The 22,010-nt window shown below is 36.5% G+C and overlaps 1 protein-coding gene across 3 annotated transcripts in view; it reads left to right on the forward strand.

Annotated features, from left to right (window-relative positions):
- Window positions 1-18,650, forward strand: part of LOC145986393 (uncharacterized) — a 130,906-nt gene extending 112,256 nt beyond the window's left edge. The window contains exon 6 of one of the 3 annotated variants that reach the window (XM_083120351.1): window positions 18,005-18,650. In XM_083120351.1, coding sequence (XP_082976477.1) covers window positions 18,005-18,294 — 290 coding nt within the window. In that variant the 3' untranslated portion in view covers window positions 18,295-18,650. Of the gene's footprint in view, window positions 1-925; window positions 3,077-18,004 lie in introns of those variants that run through there. The other 2 variants (XM_083120350.1, XM_083120358.1) reach the window with 2 other exon arrangements.
- Window positions 18,651-22,010: the final 3,360 nt, after the last annotated feature.

Consider the following 22,010-nt stretch of genomic DNA (forward strand, 5'->3'; position numbering starts at 1 on the left):
GATCTTTGCTGTTCCTCATTAAATAAATATCCTTAGTATAACTATAAATTTTATTGTTACCTAACAGAAAATATAACTGTCAGTGGTAACTGTGTATCTGTACTGCATGGCTGCATACATGCAGGCTAGAAAATGCCATTTCAATGGCTCGTAGCACCAAAATGAGCAAAGCATTACTCAGAAAAGGTTGTTCATCTTAATGTCCTCTACCCACTGTGTTGTCTGTGTTGTACAGCAACAGCCTTTTTATCATTCCATACATTGAAAAGCTGTAAAAGGTGTAAAATATATGAATATATTTATATCCTTTCTCAGGTTTCAGGCCATTTGATATTTAGGTGTATTAGATTTTCCATAGTGTAGTCACATGCATTTGAAATACAGTAAAACCTTGTTAATCTGAACTAATGGGGGGGGGATAAGTTGACGGGTTTAACGAAAGTCCAGATTAACTGAAATAACCTAAAAGAACAGTAGAAAATGCATTAAAACTCCTTTTATAGCAACAAAACATGTTTATTATGGTGTATTTAAAGGGCATAGGCCTACATACACTACAGTACAGTACAAAGTGTGCGGGAAACATAATTTCATCAGTGGTTGACTGCCTTTTATGGGAAGTTCTCTTGTTGACTTCTAGCAACATTTAAAACCTTGCATTCTGTGTTTTTTTTTGTTTTTTTTGCCTGTTCATATTAAGCGAAGTCCGGCTTATCGGGGTCCATATTAACAAGGTTTTTACTGTATTTAAAATACATGTTTTATAACCCTCTCCTCTCCCATGTCAACTGGTTTCTTTAAAACAAAAGGAATAGGTTGCATCTATTAATTTTTAGAGATGGTTATTTGATGTAGTCTGGGGGAAAAAGAAATGAAAAACAATTCTGTCGGACTTATTTTGCAACATCAATTTTTGTATTTTCAGGCACTGTTTGCAAGATGCCTCCGCCAACAAGTAACATGAACGAACCCCAGGAGTGCCCATATTGCAAAAGGATGTTCAGCTGTTATTATTCGTTAAAACGACATTTTCAGGATCGACACGAACAATCAAATACTTTATATTTATGTGAGTTTTGCAATCGAAGCTACAGAACTAAGAATAGCCTCACCACACACAAGAGTTTACAACACAGAGGGACCAATGTCATGTTAAGACGTCTTTTGAAAAACAGTATGACCAATATGAAAGAACTGACTCAAACTATGCCCAATCAGTAAAAAAACAAACTTCTTCATATGTAGCTCCACGTGTAGGCTTATTTTTTATTGATATACTTAGCACTGGCATCAACAGAATTTGATATACGTTTTTTATAAGTGAAGCAAAAGTACAAATTTGTATTAAAGATTAATTTTATAGTGCGATGAGACTGGTAAACCGTAAAAAAGGGTCTCTTTCATAGTATTTGAGTTGAATGAATAAAGAAGTTAATTCATGCTCATCACCACTCATTTTTTGTATATGTTTTTTAAATATAAGTGAAATGAAGTTACATGAAATCAGAATTCATTATGACTTCTACCTGATGCTTGTATTATTTTTTGTAAGTAATTGTGTGTGTGTGTATATATTACTTCCAACATTACTGTGTAGGTTGTAGTATGGGTTTGGTTTTTTGGAGCTGCTACTGTTCACTGTTCGTAATGATGGTCTGTTTGAAGAATGTACAATATGCAATTTCATATGATAAAGTATTGAATCCCTTTTTAACAGTATATTGTATTTTAGTCTCTAAAATGACAGATTTGTAGCAGTTTTTTCTCATGTGTATATTAACTTCAAGTATTCATCAGTTTTCCTCACAAGTTAAATATTTACTTCATGTATGTCATCATATAACAATGTTAACATAAAACAGAAACAGTATGTTTTCTGTGGCTGTCTGTTTCTGCCTGCAAGATTTATGTATTAATGGCAGTTTATATATATATCAGGTAAACTCATAACCTCACCAAAGGCATGTTCACATGTATGGTTAAGCACGTGTATACTTGTGAGAGGTGTTGTATGTGTGTGTCTGTGAGTGAGAGGGAGATTGTTATCACATTTCATAAGGCATCGATTCATTATAATTTATTGTGATTATATTCTCAAGTTTTAAGAGCATAACATTTAGACCTTCTCACCATATGTTGTCATTATCAGTCACTTTTGGAAACCCTGATTTGTTCACTAACTTGATTGCAAGTTTTACTTCTAAAATTTTGCTTCACATATTCAGGCTCTTCATAAGAATTTGGAGAAAAGCTAGTATTAGATTTGTTAAAGAAGAGAAACTATATATGCCAATTAGATAGCAGTTTTATCTTGAATCCCATTCTATGACAATAAAACAGAAATGTTGGATTATTTCTAGTGCTGAGCTGATACCACTCCAATGGCACAGTGGTTGTGTCATCGCCTTGTAATCAAGGGGTTCCGGGTTCGATACCTGGTGGAGGCACATAGTGGTTCGGATCCCACTTTAAACTGTAGGTCCAGTCCCAATTAGCCTTAATGTGCATAAAGTGAATGTAAAATACCAAATCAACCAACCGATACCACTCTGAACATATACTGATACTCTCACCTATTCACACTGATATTGATACTTGAAAATTGTAATAATTAAAAGTTGTTCAAAATATTGATTTAACATTTTGTGTGTAAACATTCCACTCAAATTATATAAATCAATTTATTAAATTATTCAAGAATTACACCAGAATATCAAATTACATGTTATGTTATAATTTTTTATTCAAAACTAGTGCAAAATAAAAATAAACTAGATGCTGCGAAAGTGTCCTACAGCTTCTTTGCAGAGTCCTCGAAAGACCAAAATGCCGAAAGGTATCAGTCGGTATCAGTAAATAAATTCCAACTGATACTTTCCGATACTGATACATCATCATCAGTATCAGTTCAGCTGTACTTATTTCTACATTCCCTACTTTTCAAGTTGAATTTAATTATACTGATGAAAACAAACATTGCCTGTATGTGAAGTTGAAGCCAAAACTGTATTTAATTTGATCTTGCGGTACATTAATTTCTTCTTTGTTTGCACTGAAATGAACCGCTGCTCTTATTGCTCGCCCCTGCCTCTGAAACTACCATGAGGAAGGCATGTCCACCATGTGAGTGAACAAATCAGATGTTTTATTTGTTTCCAGTGGTGACTTAAAAAATTCCCAGTGTTGCATGTGTAAGAGAAAGAATCAAGTACCAGTACATGTCTTAAGTGTAATTTATTTATGTATGTAAGTTGAATGTAGTTTCTCAAGAAACTGAATTTTTATCCTACCGTAATTTTTTTACCCTTTCTTTCTTTATATTGATTATATATATATAAAAGTATATAAACATATATGCCAAAGATACTGCTTTACTTGAGCTGTGTCCGTTCATTAAGTGGGAGTCGATGACGTTTTTGGAAGAAGCAGAATTGTTTTGGATAGTAGTAATATTTACACTACAAAGTTTATTAGGTATTGTGTTGTGTACACAAGATGGAATACAAATAATGTTATGTGCGTGCATTTTCAATCTCTCATCGGTGGCAAAGAAATCTTTATTGTAAAAATAAAGTGTGGCATGTAATGTTTGGTGCATGATTGTCATTAATGACTTTGTAAGTTTAAATGTACAGAAAATGATGACTTGTTAGTGTTTTTTACAAAAAAAATTAAAACTTGGCACAGTTGTTGAAAGTAATGTTATGTATAAATATTTTGAAGAAGTATTGCTGTCAGAGATGCATTAGTGTGTATTTGTATGTAAATACAATTTATCGAGTATGGATTTGAGCTTGTTCTCTTGTACTTGAGGAGTTGGTAGAATGAAGTAAAGAGTTACATACATATAACATTGTTAGGAGGAGGTGGAGAAATGCAATAAATATTGCTATTCACTTGATGGAGGTAGCCTGTTATGAAAATAAAAATGGCTACTGGTTTGCCAATGGTAAAGTAGTATTGTTTTTTCCAAACAACATATCAGTGTACATTTGTTTGTTTCTTGTAAAGAAATAAACATATTTTCCATGTTTGTTAATGCATAAAGTTGCATAAGGTTTTAGCATAGGTACATCTTTTATGATGCAGTTGCTGGAGTAGTGTAATATTTCATCTCATGTGATCAAGAATGCTTCAAATGTGTTGTAGCGCAAAATTCAAGCAACATCTCGCCTCGTTCTAGAAATTTCTGTCTAGTTGTTATGGTGGAAGAGTTCTTATATTTTGGCAGCTACTACAGTTTGCTACTGTTTCATGGTACCTTGCAGCATGTGAGAAATGTTGAATATGGACAGTAATGTAGGTAAAGACTGAGTAGATAACATATTTCTGCAAATGGAAAACACTTTTCTGCAAGTGGAAGTTTCCCTGAGAATTGTCAAGATCAGATTTTTGCTTCCCTGTGCATATCTACAACCAAAGTTTGCTAAGCCTTATGTATAGGGTCCACAATATATATATCTTACCATTTTAACATATTCCCTATAGTAACACAATACAGCTAATCTAAAGCAAGATAGTGCGTATTGATAGTTAACATAATGCCATTTGTAAAACAATAACACAACATTGTTCACTTTGTGTATTATTTTGAAAATCACATCCTTAGATAGACACCATTCTGTGTTGTACACTCTTGGAGTTGATGAACAAATTTATCCATTACAGACACCAGCACTGCGGGTGGAATTGGCTCAACGTGTTCCCTAGTTTTTCTCTTCAGGGTCTCCAAGTTAGGATATGTGTTCAAAAACTTGGCTCTTGAGGTATCCCCTCCTCCCCAGAGAAAGAAATCGCAGGCAGTCAATGTGTGCTGTGCAGCTACCACACAATGTATCGTTCATTACTTTTAAAAATACGCTTGTACCACAAAATAAGGGTGTTCAGGGGCCCAATGCTCTATTGCTGCAGAAATGGCATCCCTCGTGCTCTTACCTAGCATGCTGGGTTTCATCCCTACTGTGGGGCCGTAGGGAATACCAACTTTTGAAAGTGGTAGATATATATTGCCAGACCCTGTGTGAAGCTCCCACATTTTGTTGTATATTTTAGGTACATAAATTTCATTTTTCAAGGACACTGGTAGGTATATATTTGTAGGAGCATTTGCAGCTTGTAAAATGTGTGGGTTAGAGATCGTGTGCGACATGCAAAGCCACTTATGAATGTTGAAAGAACATGAAGAAACAAACCAATTTTGTACCCCCAATTCCACCATTTGAGGAGGTTACTGAAGTTGGCTTTTACTTACAATCGCTAATTGCCAAGAACTCTCCTAACATTTTGAAGAATACTTCATCACTGTAGTGTATCATGGCTTCTCGTAATGTATGTCACTGTCATAGACTGATTTTAAAATTTTATCATTAATTTATTGTGTTCATGAAGTTCGTACAGTCATTTCTCAGAACATATTGTCCTATATTTATTGTTCTCAAATGTATAGCACAACAACATTCTATTAAACAGTGGTAATATAGAGCCAGAAGAACCATTTGCTCCTTTCTTTTTTGTACAAAAGAATGTTTAAATATTTTGCGAAACAAAATTAATCTTTTCAAAAATATGCAAAATAAAATGTGTTTGGTTCATTTCATGTAGGTAGCTATTTGTTATTTTTATTTATTTATTTATTTATTGCACAGCATGACCAGCTAGAGAAAATTAGAAATTAAATAAGAATAATTTCAGGAGCACTTCCTCAGTGCTTCTTTTGGAGAATAGTGTTTTTACCTTTATCAGTAATTAATGAGACTAACAGCTAACATGTCATTAAGTGTACAAATATACAAGAATCATAAGAAGGCTTTGATCACAATCATCTATAAGGAATAATTCCAAACAAATTGAAGACAGTCGCTTTAACAATAATTTTTGGACATCTGCTTTCTTGTACTGGCGTTGGGTTGTAATAAAGAAATGCTTTCATTTTTAATTTTTTTTAGAAACAAAATTTTGGGCATGTAGAAATTTCAGTAAAAAATGCAGCCTCAAACTAGACTCAAACCTGGGTCTCTGGCATGCCGTGCCACTGCTTTACCAACAAACCTACCGAGCCTGCCCTGCTTGTGCCTGATTTTTCACTGTTGCCGTTTAACCTGCATGATATGTACATTTGCTGTGTGTCCCAAATCATAAGATGATAAAGAAAATTTTGATTTTTCAAAATGTCAGTGCTGCAAAAATTATTTATTTGAATATATACTCTTTATCATGGGATGTTATTTGGTTGTTAGATTACCAAAGTGAAATGCACATATATCCAGAGGTAAGATTTGAAATGCAATCTGTTACACATCGTTTCATTTTAATATGAAAGCACCATGATTTACATCTTCCTTTCAAAGTACAATTTCAAAACAAACAAATTCTATAATTCATTATTTCATGGTTTGGCACAATAAACACAGTTAAAGTATTGTGTAGGTAGATAAAGCTTCATATTTCCATGGTGCTGTTTTTGTTGATTGTCCAATTATTATTATTTTTTGTCTCCTCGATGGCGTAGTGGTAATGTTGTCACCTTGTAATCAAGGGGTCCCAGGGTTGATACCCGGTGGAGGCACATGGCACAGTGGTTCGGATCCCACTATAAACTGTAGGTCCAGTCCTGATTAGCCTTTCTGTTCATAAAGTGGACTTAAAACAACAATTCAATTCCAATTAATTTTTAAGACCATTGCTTTCATTAACACAAGTTATGGCATCTAAGATGGAGATGGTAGCAAGAAAACTGTTTTGTTTACTTCCTATAGCATTGTTACATCTTCGAAATTTCATACCGTGAAACTCTTGACACTACTTGTTGTGTTGTTGCATTTATTTTGAATTCTACCCAAATACATAGCATCATTTTAAAGCAACAACACATTTGAGCATACTTGTGAAAGTTATTCTGCTGTTTGGATGTAGTTTCATGATAATGAATCTTCCAGTTTTAGTACACAATAAGTTTTATAAATTCATTATTGTATGTACCTTTGCTGTTTACTTCCTTAAGTAGATCAGTGTATGTGTTTCTTTTAGTGACAAGAAAATGCAATATCTCCGATGCATTTGACAAAGTGTAGTCTGAATAAATTTTTACTCTGGTAGATATTGTATTACAAAATTGAAGGTAGCTTTCTGAGGCTTTATAACAACTTGAACAAATTTCCGTGATCAAGTATTATAAATTTTTATTTTTGTAGTTTAACCTTTGTATATAAATCACGTTTGCCCACATTTATTTGACAGTGTACATTAGACACATCATATTTGCAGAAACATATATTCATATATCTCATTAACATAAACAAGAGTACTAGCATAGGTATCAAACTTTTTTAAAAACATGAAAAGTATACATTTTTTTTTTTGATAGAAGAAGGTGGTTGAAAGGATACAGTTTTGTGATAGTTTTTAGTATTTGTTATTTATTTATATTTGGTAAGAGTATAAAGTTGGTATATTTATTCATTGTATTCCAGCAGAAACTAGCATCTTTTTTTATGTAGAGTGATGTTTATTTTTCACATTTGACATAGGTGATAAATAAGTTTTGTTTGCATGTTGGAAGAATTGAATCGTCAAGGTGATTTAATTAGAGATTATAATTTACCTCTTTTAGTTTGGAAGGCAGGCACACGATGTCTTCCAAAAAAATTCTCTCATGTGATGTGGGCGTACTTATCTTGCTGTTCAGGATGGATATATGGTAAAGACATACTTCTGTTAGGACTGACTGTATTACAGCTTTATAGACAGTACAATAAACTTATCAATCTTAATAATACCATATTGTGGTTTCATTTTTTCCCCTGTATTGAAAGATTTTTATAATTCTACCAGATGCAGTTCAGGTAAACATGGTCATATCAGTAGCAGTGCTTTAAAAAATAAAATATCAGGCCAAAGTAGTCAATGAGGGGTAAACAAAGTTTTCGGAGGATCAGGGTGTCTACCACTCTGGATAACCTGAAAATCCTAGAAAAGTCATGGAATTTAATTTTTCTGGAAATGACGGAAATCTAAATTCTGATAAAATCAACATATTTGTAGTAGATTATTAAAAATAGGATTTGGAACAAAAAAAGGAAAAAGACAAAGAAATTTTAAATTTTAAATTTGATGTAGACAAACTATGCTGCAATTCGGTACACCAAGTATTACTGGTAGTTACAGTTGAAATTCTATATTAAATGGTCTATTTTACTGTTTTCATGTAGGAATGTACAGGAAGTGGTTATTGGAATTTTCCATCTTGCTGTATTTTTTAGTTGTATTTTGTAGATATTAGAATTAATACACATTTTATTACCGAAATTTACTATAATTATGTATTATTTATGCTATAATTGTTATGTTTTTTTATGAACAAAATAATTCTTTGTTAACTATAAGTCAATGCTGCCATTATCACTTTTACATGTGAAGTGAATAATGAGTCATTCCATGCCAAATCAACATGGATATGTGCAATTTCCAACCTGACCATCTCCGATTTTCATGAAATTTGGGGACTTGAAACTATGCACGGAACAGTGAAAATTTTAAGTCTCGTGCATCTTGTAATTGTTAAATTATTCAAGGTCCAAGTTCGCATAAATTGCCCTTTTTGAGCCCACTTAGCTATACTAAATGTGCTGTAACTCCACCCCTATTTTGCCTAGGAAGCTCAAATAAAGCTTATTGTACAGGGAATTGAACAAGCTTTCCAGCAATATAAAACAAGCCTGCCTTTGGATAAAAATATAATTTTGTCACGTGACCTAGACCTTAAATATCTCTAAACATGTCATCACCAAAAATCGTGAAAAAAATATATTTGGTCCCTCATGCCATACTCTAAAACATATCAAAAAATCATTCTGGGACTGCAATGGGATCAGAAAATACAAAATAATATGTGTAACTATGTGACTGATAAAAGCCTCATTACATGAACTATGACGACTGAAAAGTCCCTTAACACCCCCTACAAAATGTAAAGGAGTTATCCTGGTCACGAAAGAAATAGGTTAGGCACAGGGAGATCCCTAGCTGTGTGTGCCAAGCGCAGGTCCAGCATATTGTTGACCGCCATATTGAATTCAACGCAAAAATTTCAAGGGAAAGGGGGTGATGTGATATATCAAATCAGGCTAGAATTTCACGAGAAATGAAGCTCAAAAAGGGCAATTTATGCAAACTTTCACCTTAAATAATTTAACAATTACAAGACAGATGAGACTTAAAATTTTCATTGTTACTAAGTTCCGTGCATAGCTTAAACTCCCCAAATTTCATGAAAATTGGAGTTGGTCAGGTTGTGGGCTGTGTTGATTTCATATGGAATGACTGTATTCTAAAATCTTGTTTTTCTTTATTGAATTAGGTTGTTTTGTGTCACTCCTCTGCCGCCTTTTGACTAATCGTGTTGCTGAGGATGAGTGATAAAAGGAAGAATTTTATGTAGGAACACTCACAAATAATACCCATGCCCAGACTATAATTCAAATCTGGGACCCTTGGCATCATAGCATGCTGTCCTAACCACTTGGCCACAGAGGTCAGCCTAAAAACTTTGCTAATTGGGAAGTGTGGTGTTGGCTAAAATATAGCGATCTTACACACACGTTTAAATATATGAACTGCCCTAATGGGAAAAATTTAGGTTCTTGGTCATGAAAACTCAGAAAAACCAGGGAATTTTGATTTTATAATATTGTAGACACGTTGTTAGTTCAAAATATTGTATGGTAATACTGTGAGACCTCAATTATATGTTTTTGACTGAAGCTAGTGAATTGAAAAGAAAAATGTATAATCCAACTACATATAAACAGGCTTCCCCTGTAATGATTCCATTATAGTATATACTGATAGTCAAAACATAACTTCTAAAAACTGGTTTAGGCTACATGAGGGCAGCAACTTGTGAAGGGTGGAGCCTTGTACCCATCCTTAGCTCCTTTCCTTTAGCATAGCCAATAGTTGGAATGTATTCTGTCAGTTTTGCAGAAAATTATTGGAAAAAAGTAGGTCACTTGTGTGATTTGAGAGATGATTAATTTTTTTGTGACAATATATCGAATTTCTCATCATGGTAATTTATTCACTGGAATCTGAATTTTGCTTTCATGATGCTGAATCTTTTTCTTGGTGAGTCTTTGAATAATTGTGATACATCATTGCTTCATCTGGCATGGTTTGTACATCAACTTGAAAATAATATATTTGCTAAGTTCCTTAACCCTTAGCATGTGGGGTACAGGTGTCCCCCATCAATATTGCAAGATTGCAACACTGTGAACTATACTGCACATGGTCCGTGTAGGTGGACAGTGTTTCTTTGTTGTTAGCTCGGCTGTGGTGTTCTGTTGCACTTCTAAGCCACGTAGTTACAAACTTAATGTCAGTTGTTGCAGTTGTTGCATGTTTGGGGGGGACTAAATACACAACAAGAAAAATATCAAAAAGAGAAAGACACAGCACACAGTAGATTAATATGTTATACAGAAGTGAGTTGGTGAGGAAGGGGAGCACAGGTAGGTATGTGTTAGTGACAAAAGTGAACATAACATTGCTTCGGTTGTTACATATTTAGACACCTGGAGGATGACTGTTTCCTAAGCATGCAGCTGACGTTAACTTCATAATATGTTATTTAGAAATTGCAGCAGAAAATTGAAACTGATCTTAGAAGAAATTCCGAGAGAGAATGTTCAACCTGTAGTGCAGTATACAGGGGATTGACAAAAATATGGAAACACCTGCGAAGAAAAGCAGGAATGCTGTAGCTAATAAAGTGCAGGACCGTCTTTAGCTTCCAAAACAGCCTGCAGTCTCCAAGGAATGGACAAATACAAGTCCTGGATGGTGGATAATGGGATCTTGCACCATTCTTCATGCAAAACATGGTCACAATCCTCCTCAGTGTCTATCTCTGTCTCTGTCTCTGTCACTCAGTGTACATTTTCATCCACGCAGGTGTTTATCTGATGTCTTTCTGGACATATTATTATATCATCATGATCTTGGATAGAGTCCCTCTCGATACGCCAAATAATGGCTACTTTGGTAACAGAGGTGCCTGCTAGGTGGGCACCAACAATTGGCCCTCTTTGAAACACTGTCAGCTCACACATGATTCAGTATCAACTGCACTGCATGCTACGAGGGTCACTATTTATATTTTGAGCCTAACAATGAAAAAACAGGAATTTGGCATTGAAAACTGCTTTATTGTTTTTCGAAGTATTCTCCTTTATGGTCAATACACTTTTGCACTCGTTCGAACCATTTGTCAAAGCAGTTTTTCCAATCTTCTTGAGACACCTCCATAATATGGTTTTTGAACGCATCAACGGCATCTTCCGCCGACGAAAATCGTTGTCCACGCAATGTATTCTTGGCATTCGGGAACAAGAAGAAGTCATTGGGTGCCAAATCAGGACTGTACGGCGGATGACCTATCAATTCGATTTTTTGACTGTTCATAAAGTCGGTTGTTAGACGAGATGTGTGACAGCTGGCATTGTCTTGATGAAGAATGATCCGACAGCGTTTGTTTGTTTTCCGTATTTGACCGAAGACCTCTGGCAAACAAATTGTTGTGTACCATTCAGAGTTGACCGTTCTACGTTCCTCTAAAGGCACAGTTGCCACATTACCAGTTTTCCCGAAAAAGCAGGCGACCATTTGTTCCGATGTGCTTCGAGCGCAAACAACTTTTGTTGGATTGGGTTCATCTTGAAACACCCATACAGTCGACTGCTGTTTACGTTCCGGCTCATATGCATATATCCATGATTCGTCACCTGTTACAATCTTATATACGTCTTTTGAAGCACCACAATTGTATTTATTGAGCATTTGTTTGCACCAATTGACGCAAGCGTCTTTTTGAGTTTTTGTCAAATTGTGTGGGATCCAACGAGAACATACCTTTCTCACAGGTAAATGATCATGTAATATTTTGTATATACTGGTGGAACTAATGCCTATGGTTGCCTCAATCTCACAGTATGTCACATGACGATCTTGCAGTATTAGGTTTTGCACAGCATCAATGTTTTCTTGAACAACAACTGATTTTGGACGACCTTCGCGAATCTCGTCGGTGAGCGAATGGCAGCCACGATTAAATTCGTTATACCAGCGTTTCACAGTGGCAAAGAATGGGGCTTCATCGATGCACTCTTGTCTTGATAATCCACGTCGAAAATCGTAAAAAATCATCGCACGAAAATGTTCACAAGTTAATTCCATTTTATTGTTGTCGCGCAATCTCCAAGGCAACATAAACAACACAAATAAAGCTATTGACAAAACATTTGAAGTACGTTATGGTCAATAATGCCAGATGATTCTGTGCAAACGTCAAATCGTGCCTAACTTCAATCAGTGTTGCCAAGGCTCAAAATATAAATAGTGGTCCTCGTATCTACAGTGCAACTGTCGACTCCTACCAGTCCGACAGGGTCCTATCTCACGGCACAAAACAAAAGAATGTCACACCTCATCCGGTTTCAAGTGGAAAAATTGCATCGATATCACCAGTTCCGATGTGGTGTTTCCATATTTTTTGTCTATATCACCCTTTCCAATGTCGTGGTGTTTCCATATTTTTGTCCATCTCCTGTAATTCAATGTATTTCATGCCTTAAAGATAGATTAGTGTTAGGGACAGATGTATTCTATGTGCCTATGCATATTACAGAAAATAATGCACCTAGCGCAGAGAATTTCCAATAAAACTGTTCATGGATTTTTTCCTTGTGATTCTGCTTCTATTGAAAACTTCTGGCATATTACAATAAAATCGCCAATACACCACAAAAATATTGTCATTCTTCAATTGGTTCATCCAGCTAGCATTATCTGAAGCCACATTTGTCTTATATGGAGAATCTGTTTAATGTATTCAAATATGGAATACACAATGTGCAGGAATGGAATAGATTCATTAGTACTCTGTCGGGTTCATCTGGTATAGGTATAGGTATGTTACGAAAAGTTTTGTAATTGTTTTCCATTTTTATAAACAACATGTAACTGTAAAATTTTATTTTTTTATTAATATAAAAGTATAATTCATGCACCATGGTTTTGTAAAATGAATGTTTAAATATACACTTTCTTTTTCAGAGCAACACTTGCTTGGCTCACTTGGCAATATTATATTAATAAAGGTGGTAAATGAACCATTCATATTCATGGAACATTTTCAATTTTTTTTACATCAAATTGATACACAAAGCATCTCCTCTCACAGGCCATGTGTATCAAATCAATACACGACTTGCAGGCAATGTGTATAGTTCCTATACACAGTGCCTTTGAAAACAAATGTATTCATGAAACTACTTTGTTAATACAATGTGTGTTAAAGCTTAAAATTCATCACTTTAAATAAATATAAATACTAGCCATGTCCATGTAAATTTTTGGGTTCGCCAGTGAATAAACTGTTGCCCCCAGTAAATGTTGTGGTTATAAAGAAATTCAGTTGATATCCAAAAATAACATCATATAAGTTGACTAAAAAGCTCTTCTAAAAAAAAAATATATATATATACACAAAGCCAATATACAGGGTGATTCAGAATTCCTATTGCACACTTCTAGGGGTTGTAGAGGGGTCTTGTAGATCAAGTTTCGATAAGGAACCCATGTCTGGAAATGTACCTTTTGGTACTATACAGATGACAAGATTACATAATTTCACATCTCCCGCTTCACGGTAGGCAACCCACATTGACGGAGGGCGGCGTGGCTGCAGACAGTTCGCTGTTTACAATCCGGTGTGCTTCAACCTATCACTTGAGTTGCTATTCAGTTGTTGTGAAAGGCAGTACAGTATGGTTGAATACATGTTTGCCAAGAACACCAACATGATGTTAATTTACGGCGAAGCTGGACGTAATGGTAGAGCTGCACAACGTCTGTATGCAGAGCATTTTCAGCATCGCGTCACTCCATCACATACCATTTTTGCCGATTAGAGCAATGGTTGTGAGAAACGGGTAACTTCAAAGTTAACAGGGCCGACTGTGGTGCTCCACTGACATGCTGCACTCTCGACGTTGAAGAGGAGGCCCTACATCAAACTGACGAGAACCCGTCAACGAGTACTCGCATTATTGCACGTCACATGAATGTGTCTCAGAGCAGCGTCTGGCATATTCTTCATGACCAGCAGCTTCACCCGTACCACCCCCAGAGGGTACAGGCAATGAGTTTGGCAGATTTTGTACCACATGCCAATTACTGTGCATGGTTTCTACACCGTTGTGTGGAAGTTCCCGAGTTTCCTCGGCTTGTTCTTGATTCCCCAGTTGGTCATCCCCAGTCATAAATATAGCAGCCGAGGGGTTCAAAACTGCGTGGTTGGTTGGAATAAAGGTCAGCCAGCAGCCTCTCGCTTCTGCATATGTTCAATGGGACAGTGTTGTTCTTGGCCCAGAGGAAATTTCCCTGTCACATGCCACCCTTTTTCCATTCCTGTGATTGTAGTTTCGTTTCAAAATTTACCTTTCCTTGGAAAAATCCCATGCTGGTTAGTGAATTATCATCTCTGTAAGGTTTTATCTCCTGGTAAAATGAAGATTTCCCTGTCCAGCGCTTGGGCTAAAATCATCACAAATACATCATGGGTCGCCTCCAGGTGCTGGCTGGGGAAGAATCTAAAAGAAGAAGCCTGGTGATAGCTTAAAGTAAAGGTGCCCATAAACTATCGTTTTCCCCTTGGCTGTTATTTGAGAGTGAAACATCAGTCATATTTGCTAGTCGATTATTTCCTGTACTTAGCCTGTTTAATTTTGAATGTAAAATCAGAGTAGTAATCTTAAATTCGAAAGTCCCTGGAAATCATTTGAATTTGTGAAGAAATGGAAGAACCAGAAAAGGATGAACTTTAAGAGTAAACATTAAAATATTAATAAGGACAATACAGTGTATAGAGCAATATTTAGACAAACTTTTCACTGCTGCCAAATCCAGTGCCAACAGGATGCTCTAGTTCTAGTTGTAGATCCAAGCTTTATCTGCTCTGGTGCACTTTCTGCTTCACTTATTATCTAGATCAGTGTTCTCAACTGCTGAAATTTATCACTTTAGTTTGCGCAGCAATTTTCATTAACAAATATGCTGTGGAAATATACTAAGGACAATAATATTCTTGAATGTGTGGAAAGCCCAAATGCAGGTTGCCTGAATAAAAGATCTACCACACTTAGTGTTCAACATTGCAGTTAGAGTTCATAAATATTTTCTCATGACAGTTTTTCTCCAACCAATACTGTCAAAATCAAAATAACAACATAGTTATGAGCTATTACATTGTCACGGGTAGGACATGCAGACTGCATTTTTTGACATTAAAGTAACTACTCTACTAATAGTTAAATATTTTTCTTACAGTTTCTATGCAGTGAATTATTAAACTAAAAACCAGGGTTGTTAAAGGTCCAGGATCCCATAAATTCTAATGTGTTCTATTGGGTTCTGCTGTAGGACCCGAACTTTGTTCTCGCACAATTAAAATTCGGTCCAAGTTACGTATTGTCACATTGAAGAAAGGTTCCTGGACTGTATTTTAATTGTTCCTGAAAAAAGGTTCCTGGACCGTATTTAAATTGATGCGGGGAAAAAAGGTTCCTGGACAGAATTGAAATTTTTCCGTAAAAAAGGTCCCTGGACCGAATTGAAATTCATTCTGGAAAAAAGGTTCCTGGACCAAATTTAAATTGATCTGGAAAAAAGGACCGAATTGATTTAAATATGAAAAGGTTATACACTGTCTAGAACTCATTTACGTTTGCTTTCTCTCCCCGTCCGGGATTGAATTTATTTACAATTACAGACAAGGCTTAACCGATTAAAAGTTGCCTTCTAAAAATGTCCGCGAGTGTGTTTTACATTGAAATGTCATATTGCGGTTGTAGAAAACGTAGCACAGGGAATAAATCAAAACGCTGTTGTTCTCTCGTGGGCCAGATTCAAAAACTCCTTTGTTAAAGAGTTACTGTACATAACGCAATGGACTATATGTGTAGATTTTCAGCGAAAAATGCAGGCTCGACCAGGACTCGAACCCGGGTCTCTGGCAATCCGTGCCATTGCTCTACCGCTGAGCTACCGAGCCGGCCTGGCTTCCCCCGCATTTTCGCTGGCGCTGTTTTACCTGTGTGAAATCGTCTCTGCAAGTGCTACTGCAACGGGATCTGTTGCCTTTGAAACACTATAGACGTCAACGTTTCCTGGTTCCTCCCAGCGTAGAGATATCAATCCATTAAATTAGGCATACACAGGAGATGTACTATGTAGATTTTCAGCGAAAAATGCAGGCTCGACCAGGACTCGAACCCGGGTCTCTTGCAATCCGTGCCATTGCTCTACCGTTGAGCTACCGAGCCGGCCTGGCTTCCCCCGCATTTTCGCTGGCGCTGTTTTACCTGTGTGAAATCGTCTCCGCAAGTGCTACTGCAACGGGATCTGTTGCCTTTGAAACACTATAGACGTCGACGTTGCCTGGTTCCTCCCAGCGTAGAGATATCAATCCATCTCTACAGCCAGCACCTGAATTAGTCTTTCATGCTCACAAGTGGATAATTGTTTATCGTCAGGTCCGTAATCGATCCAAGTTGTGTATTGTTTCATTTCAATACGGAACTTGGACCCTATCGGAAAAAAAGGTTCCTGGACCTTGTTGGTATCCAGCTCTGGTCTACTGGGTCTTGAAGTGTGTAGTGTTGCAAACTTCTTGGCTTGTTTGGTGGTCAGCTTCAGTTGGAGTCATTCTGCTTGGCTTGATGTCATGGCGTCTGCCCATTCCCAGTCAGAAGGTGAAATCTGTAAGGAGATTTCAAGATGCAGTGAAAGTAGAGAGCTGTCTACACGATCCAGCTGCTGACGAATGTAGTGGATCCTTTCCTTTACCAAGGAAAGACTGGTGCGCTGTAGAATCTTGTTGATGGCTGGAGAGTGAAGATGATAACGTAATGTTGTAAAGTTCGGTGTCGTGTCCTGGTCTCTGCATCTCGGTAAAAAGGCCAAATTGGTAAGTAGGCGTGCCTTCTTCTGTCGCAGGTCTTGTAGGTGGTGAATCCTGCAAAGTCTCTCCTCCCCGTAAAGGAATCGAAAATAGGAATTGTAGCTTTCCTGGCGACGTGATTTGAACAAGTGTTCTCGGGTTACCAGCCAGTTTAACTCAACTTGGCTTCCAATGTTTCGAGCGCATACATTGCTCTCATCATCAGAGAATAGAGAAATGGAGACCGGTGCAGGTGCACATTGCCAGGAAAGATACAATTCCTATAATAAAATTATTACTCTCTATGTTTATGCCATAGTCCATTCATGCTTAATTTCAAGAGTACCTATTAATTAATGTATAAAGTTTAAAAAAAAAATGGAAAGGTGTTTAGGATTAAAATTGTTGGGATCACACCATTGAGTTTTAACATCATAATATACCAGGTGGCAATCTCAAGAAAGCTGAGAAACACTGACCTGGATGTATAAGGACTTATTGGATAGACATAACAATAAGCTTGTCTCTGAAATTGCCAAAAAAGCAAACCTCTTGTAACTTTTAAGTAATATTTGTATGTTACAGTATCTTAAACTTAAAATAACATTATGTAATAAAGTCCTTGGCAAGTAGTTACTTTTTCCTATGTCTTTCACCACATCATGTGGTTTCCTCAGGAGCTAAGGCAAGAATAGTTAAAGTTTTGACACAACAGCCAGTTGCCAGTCAGAGATGGAGTAAGTAGGAGTATCATGGCACTGCATTGTCTTTTATCTTTCTAACATTTTTTAACCTTACCTTTCCATGTTTTAAAATTTAACTATTCCTATCTTATCTCCTAAGGAAGCCACATGATGTAATGAAAGCTAGAGGAAAAAGTAACTACATGCCAAAAGTGACTGTATTATTTAGTGAAATGATGGCATGTGGTGTAAGTTATGCCTTATGTAAAATAACATTTTACAGATAAATTGTTGACATATTATTTATTGTTATTTGTTTTTCCAGGTGGATTATTTCTTGGAGAAAATGTTGTCCAGTTAATGTGTCAGTATTGTAACAAAACTTTAAGTTCACGTGCCAGTCTTCGGAGGCATATTGTTGACAAGCACATGGTTCCAGAGGAGGAGTTCAGGTGTCTTCTATGCAATCGAATGTATAGCACACGGAATAGCTTAATGAAGCATCGGTACACATACCACAAAGGCCAGGATTCAGCATCTCTTCAAAGCGGAATCCCAGATCAGATTCAGTACATGGAACCACCTTTGCAGCAAGCAAGTGATCAACAGATGTGATCTTTTCTTCCCCCATTTTGTGACCTATTTCCTTTAGCAAGAACATCTCGGTCACTTTGGTGGTGATCACGTAACATTGAACACAGAATAGGTCATGGGGATGTTCTGTTCAACTGCTACTAAAAATATGAATGCATTTTTTTTCACATTTTGTTTTATTCTGCCAAGCATTTCATGAAAATGATTGTGTAACATTATTATTGAGACAAATTATATTCTATTATTGTGGTGGTGTAAATGTTCCAAATAATAATAATAATAAAAAAGCAATTTTGTGGGAGAAAAGAGGTAGACACCTTAAATTTAAAATTCAGTTTTTATTGTAGAAATTTATGAGCATTTTCAAGGGTTAAGTCTTCGTTTTATATTTTACACTTCATAAAAACCGATAAATTGATAATCTTCTACATATTTAATTTCCAGAATTCCTGTTGTATATGTCCACAATTATGAAGAACATTATGTTTGGCAAACATGCATACAATGTTACACAGAATAAACGCAATAGTAAAAACTTTTAAATGCTCCTGTTTGTGTGACTAGTTACAGTTTTCAATTGAATCGGTTACATGAATAAGGTAACCAACAGTTTTGTTGGCAGAGAGGGCAGAGTCCTTATTATGGAGAAAATTGTTTTTGACTTCTAAAATATAGTAGTGACATATTTTATGAACAGACGGAAGAGTTTTCTGCACCATGGAACTTTCTGTTTGAGGAGAACGTGTTCGAGAAAGCAACATGATTGATTGTTTTGCTGTTGTTGTGGCATTTGTTTTTTTTTTATTGGATACAACATCGTTCATGTGACCAATTCAATTGAAGATTACTCTGTTTTGCTGCTACCATGTATCATTTAATATGCATGAAGAAATCTCTACAAATATATACACGTTGCTTTACAAGTATTCTCTTATCTGTATTCCACTTAATGGTAATCTTTGAACAACTTGGATATTTATTCCTTTTTTATGACTGATTTTATTTAATATATTTTCAGTCTCTGTTTTGATTTGATTTTAGGTTCTGATTAATTTATTTTGGAATATAAAATACTGAATATATTCTTAACATTGTTTGAATAAAGCAAGCGTGATTTCGAACCCACGTAATTTTTGTACAAAAATCAATAGAGACATGAATCTTCCACTTTGCTAATGCAGATATTTTTAAAACATTAAACAAGAGGCTCATGCTCTATATGAGCATTCAGAATGTGGAATAAGGTACTAAGGCGTGAAACAGTTTTGGTGCGAAATAAAAACAAACGTGGATAAAATACAGCTGTTGAGTTACAAGTTTTTTTTATGTGTATTGATGATATGTGTGGGTACACATCAGTCAATTATCGTTCTGATTAAAGATCGATAAATACCCAAACAGACAATCGATACACATCAAAAGTTTTTCCAAACAACTCCAGAGATGTATTTTCCGTGTTTGTTTTTACTTCATACAAAAACTTTTTTTTGCACCTTAGAAACTTATTCCGTATACTGAATGTTTATGTACAGTTTGATTTTCTTGTTGATGCTTTAAAAATATCTGTATAGACAAAGTTAATACCCAATGTAAATTTCATGTCTCTATCACTTGTAGTACAAAAGTTACGTATCTTCAAACTTATGGTTACATGACTTTTCAGATAACCTGTGTATAATGTGAAAATGGTGCTACTTTATATCAGAAAGCTAGAACATGAAACTTTTTGCATTGTAATTTATGAATTTAATGTTATCATGATTTTTGTCGCAATTCTTACAAAAGAAGCTTTTTAAAATTATTTTTTATGGTTTTATAAATGTATTTTTAGCTTTATGTAAGCCTGTGTATATTTAAGCTTAGTCATTGTTTTTGTGCCAAAATATCTGTTGCATCTTCCTTAATCGTCATTGAAACAGGTTTGTTATACATTAGTATTTTTATTCTCATAAATTAGAAATATGTATATATATATATATACACACATACTATCTGATCAGAAGTATCTGGACATCTACTCGAAACTGTCATCAAACGTACTGTATGCCACAAGTTCCAGTAATTGGAATTCATACGGAGTAGGTCCACCCTTTGCTGCGATGGCAGCCTTAACTCTGCAGAGGAGACTTTCAGTTAGGTGTGCCACGGAATGCACGTATCCAGAGAAATGGCATACCATTCCTACTGAAGAGCTGTAGCCAGAGCAGGTCATGATGTAGGCCATTTTTGTCTGGAGCGAAGCCTGCTTTCTAATTCATCCCAAATGTGTTGAATGGGATTCAAGTCAGGGCTCTGGGCCAACCGATAAATTTCTGTAATGGTATTGTCTGCAAACCATTCCCTCATAGGCCCCACTTTATGACAGGGAACAGTTGCAGCAATTTGGGGGGGGGGGGGGGCAGTTGCAGTTTCAGGGAGCGTTGGCATGCTGATACAGCCAATCATCATCACTGAATTGTGTTTCCATTGTAGACAGGATGAAACTGGTCAAAATATCTTTGTACCCTTTCATATTTATATTTTCATTCAGTTTTACGAGAGGTCCCATTCCATTCCATTCCATGAGAACACCCCCACTCTATAAAGCCACCTTCTCCAAATTTCACTGTTGGCACTACACATTCTGGCAGGTATCCTTGTCCAGGCATTCACCACACCCAAAACCTCACAATAGACTGCTACATGGTAAACCATGATTCATCGCTCCAAACCACAAGTTTCCAGTCATCCACAGTCCAGTGGATTTCCGGCCTCCGTGGCAGAGTGGTTAGCACGTCATGCTACAATGCCATGTGTCCTGGGTTCGAATCCTGGCCTGGGCTTGGATGTTTGTGAGTGTCCATTCATCAATTTCATCATGTCATCATCACTCATCCCCATCTTCGCAAATTAGCCAAAAGTGGCACAAAAAGTGAAGTAAAATAAAGCAAATCAATCAATCAATCCAGTGGCATTATTCTTTACACCGTGCAGGCAACACTTAGTATTCACAGCAGTAATGTTTGGCTTGTGGCTTGCTCCTTGATTATGGAACCCCATAACCCCACTTCTCGATGTACAGTTATGGTGCTTGCTGGACAATCAGTAGCACTGTGGAATTCCTGGGTGACGTTTTCATATGATGACTCGCGATTTTCGTGAACCACTTTCTTCAATTCATGGTGGTCCCTTTCTGTCATTACACATGGTCTTATTCTCTGGCACCATTTGTCCCACAAACTTATATTCCAAGAGCAAGTGCTTTGCCTCCACCAAATTTCGTGGTGTAGTGATAGCTGGATCCCACACCTTGGTGTTAAGCAGCTGAATCGCATCTTCCACATTGAATTGTGGGGTGGCCTCTGTGTTCTGGGTTTTTAGCTGCTCGTGATTTGGGTTTGACATTGACTCATGGTCGCATGAAGCTCTTGTACTGTTGCCATGGCTGCCTCGTCTGTGGGAGCTAGTTTAGGTGATACTCTGGTAGCTTTGTTTGTAGCAAACTGAGCCTCCAAACGAGTTGAACTACTTCTGGATACGTTAACATCACTGGAGTTTCCCATCAAAATGGTCTAGAGTCCTCAGGATTGTACATTAGCTCTGAAGCAAGCATCTTTCCTGGGTCACCGATGGAACCAAATTGAGACGTTGCTGCTGCTGAGGCTGCTGGGAGTCACATGACAGCAGCGGTATAGTTGTGGTTGTGCCTTCACGTTTCCATTTTATGATCATATCACTAACACATTGAGCACATTGAG

Source organism: Lepisma saccharinum, chromosome 4 (genome assembly GCF_977018435.1).
Source record: "Lepisma saccharinum chromosome 4, izLepSacc3.1, whole genome shotgun sequence".
NCBI classification, from domain to species: Eukaryota; Metazoa; Arthropoda; class Insecta; order Zygentoma; family Lepismatidae; genus Lepisma; species Lepisma saccharinum.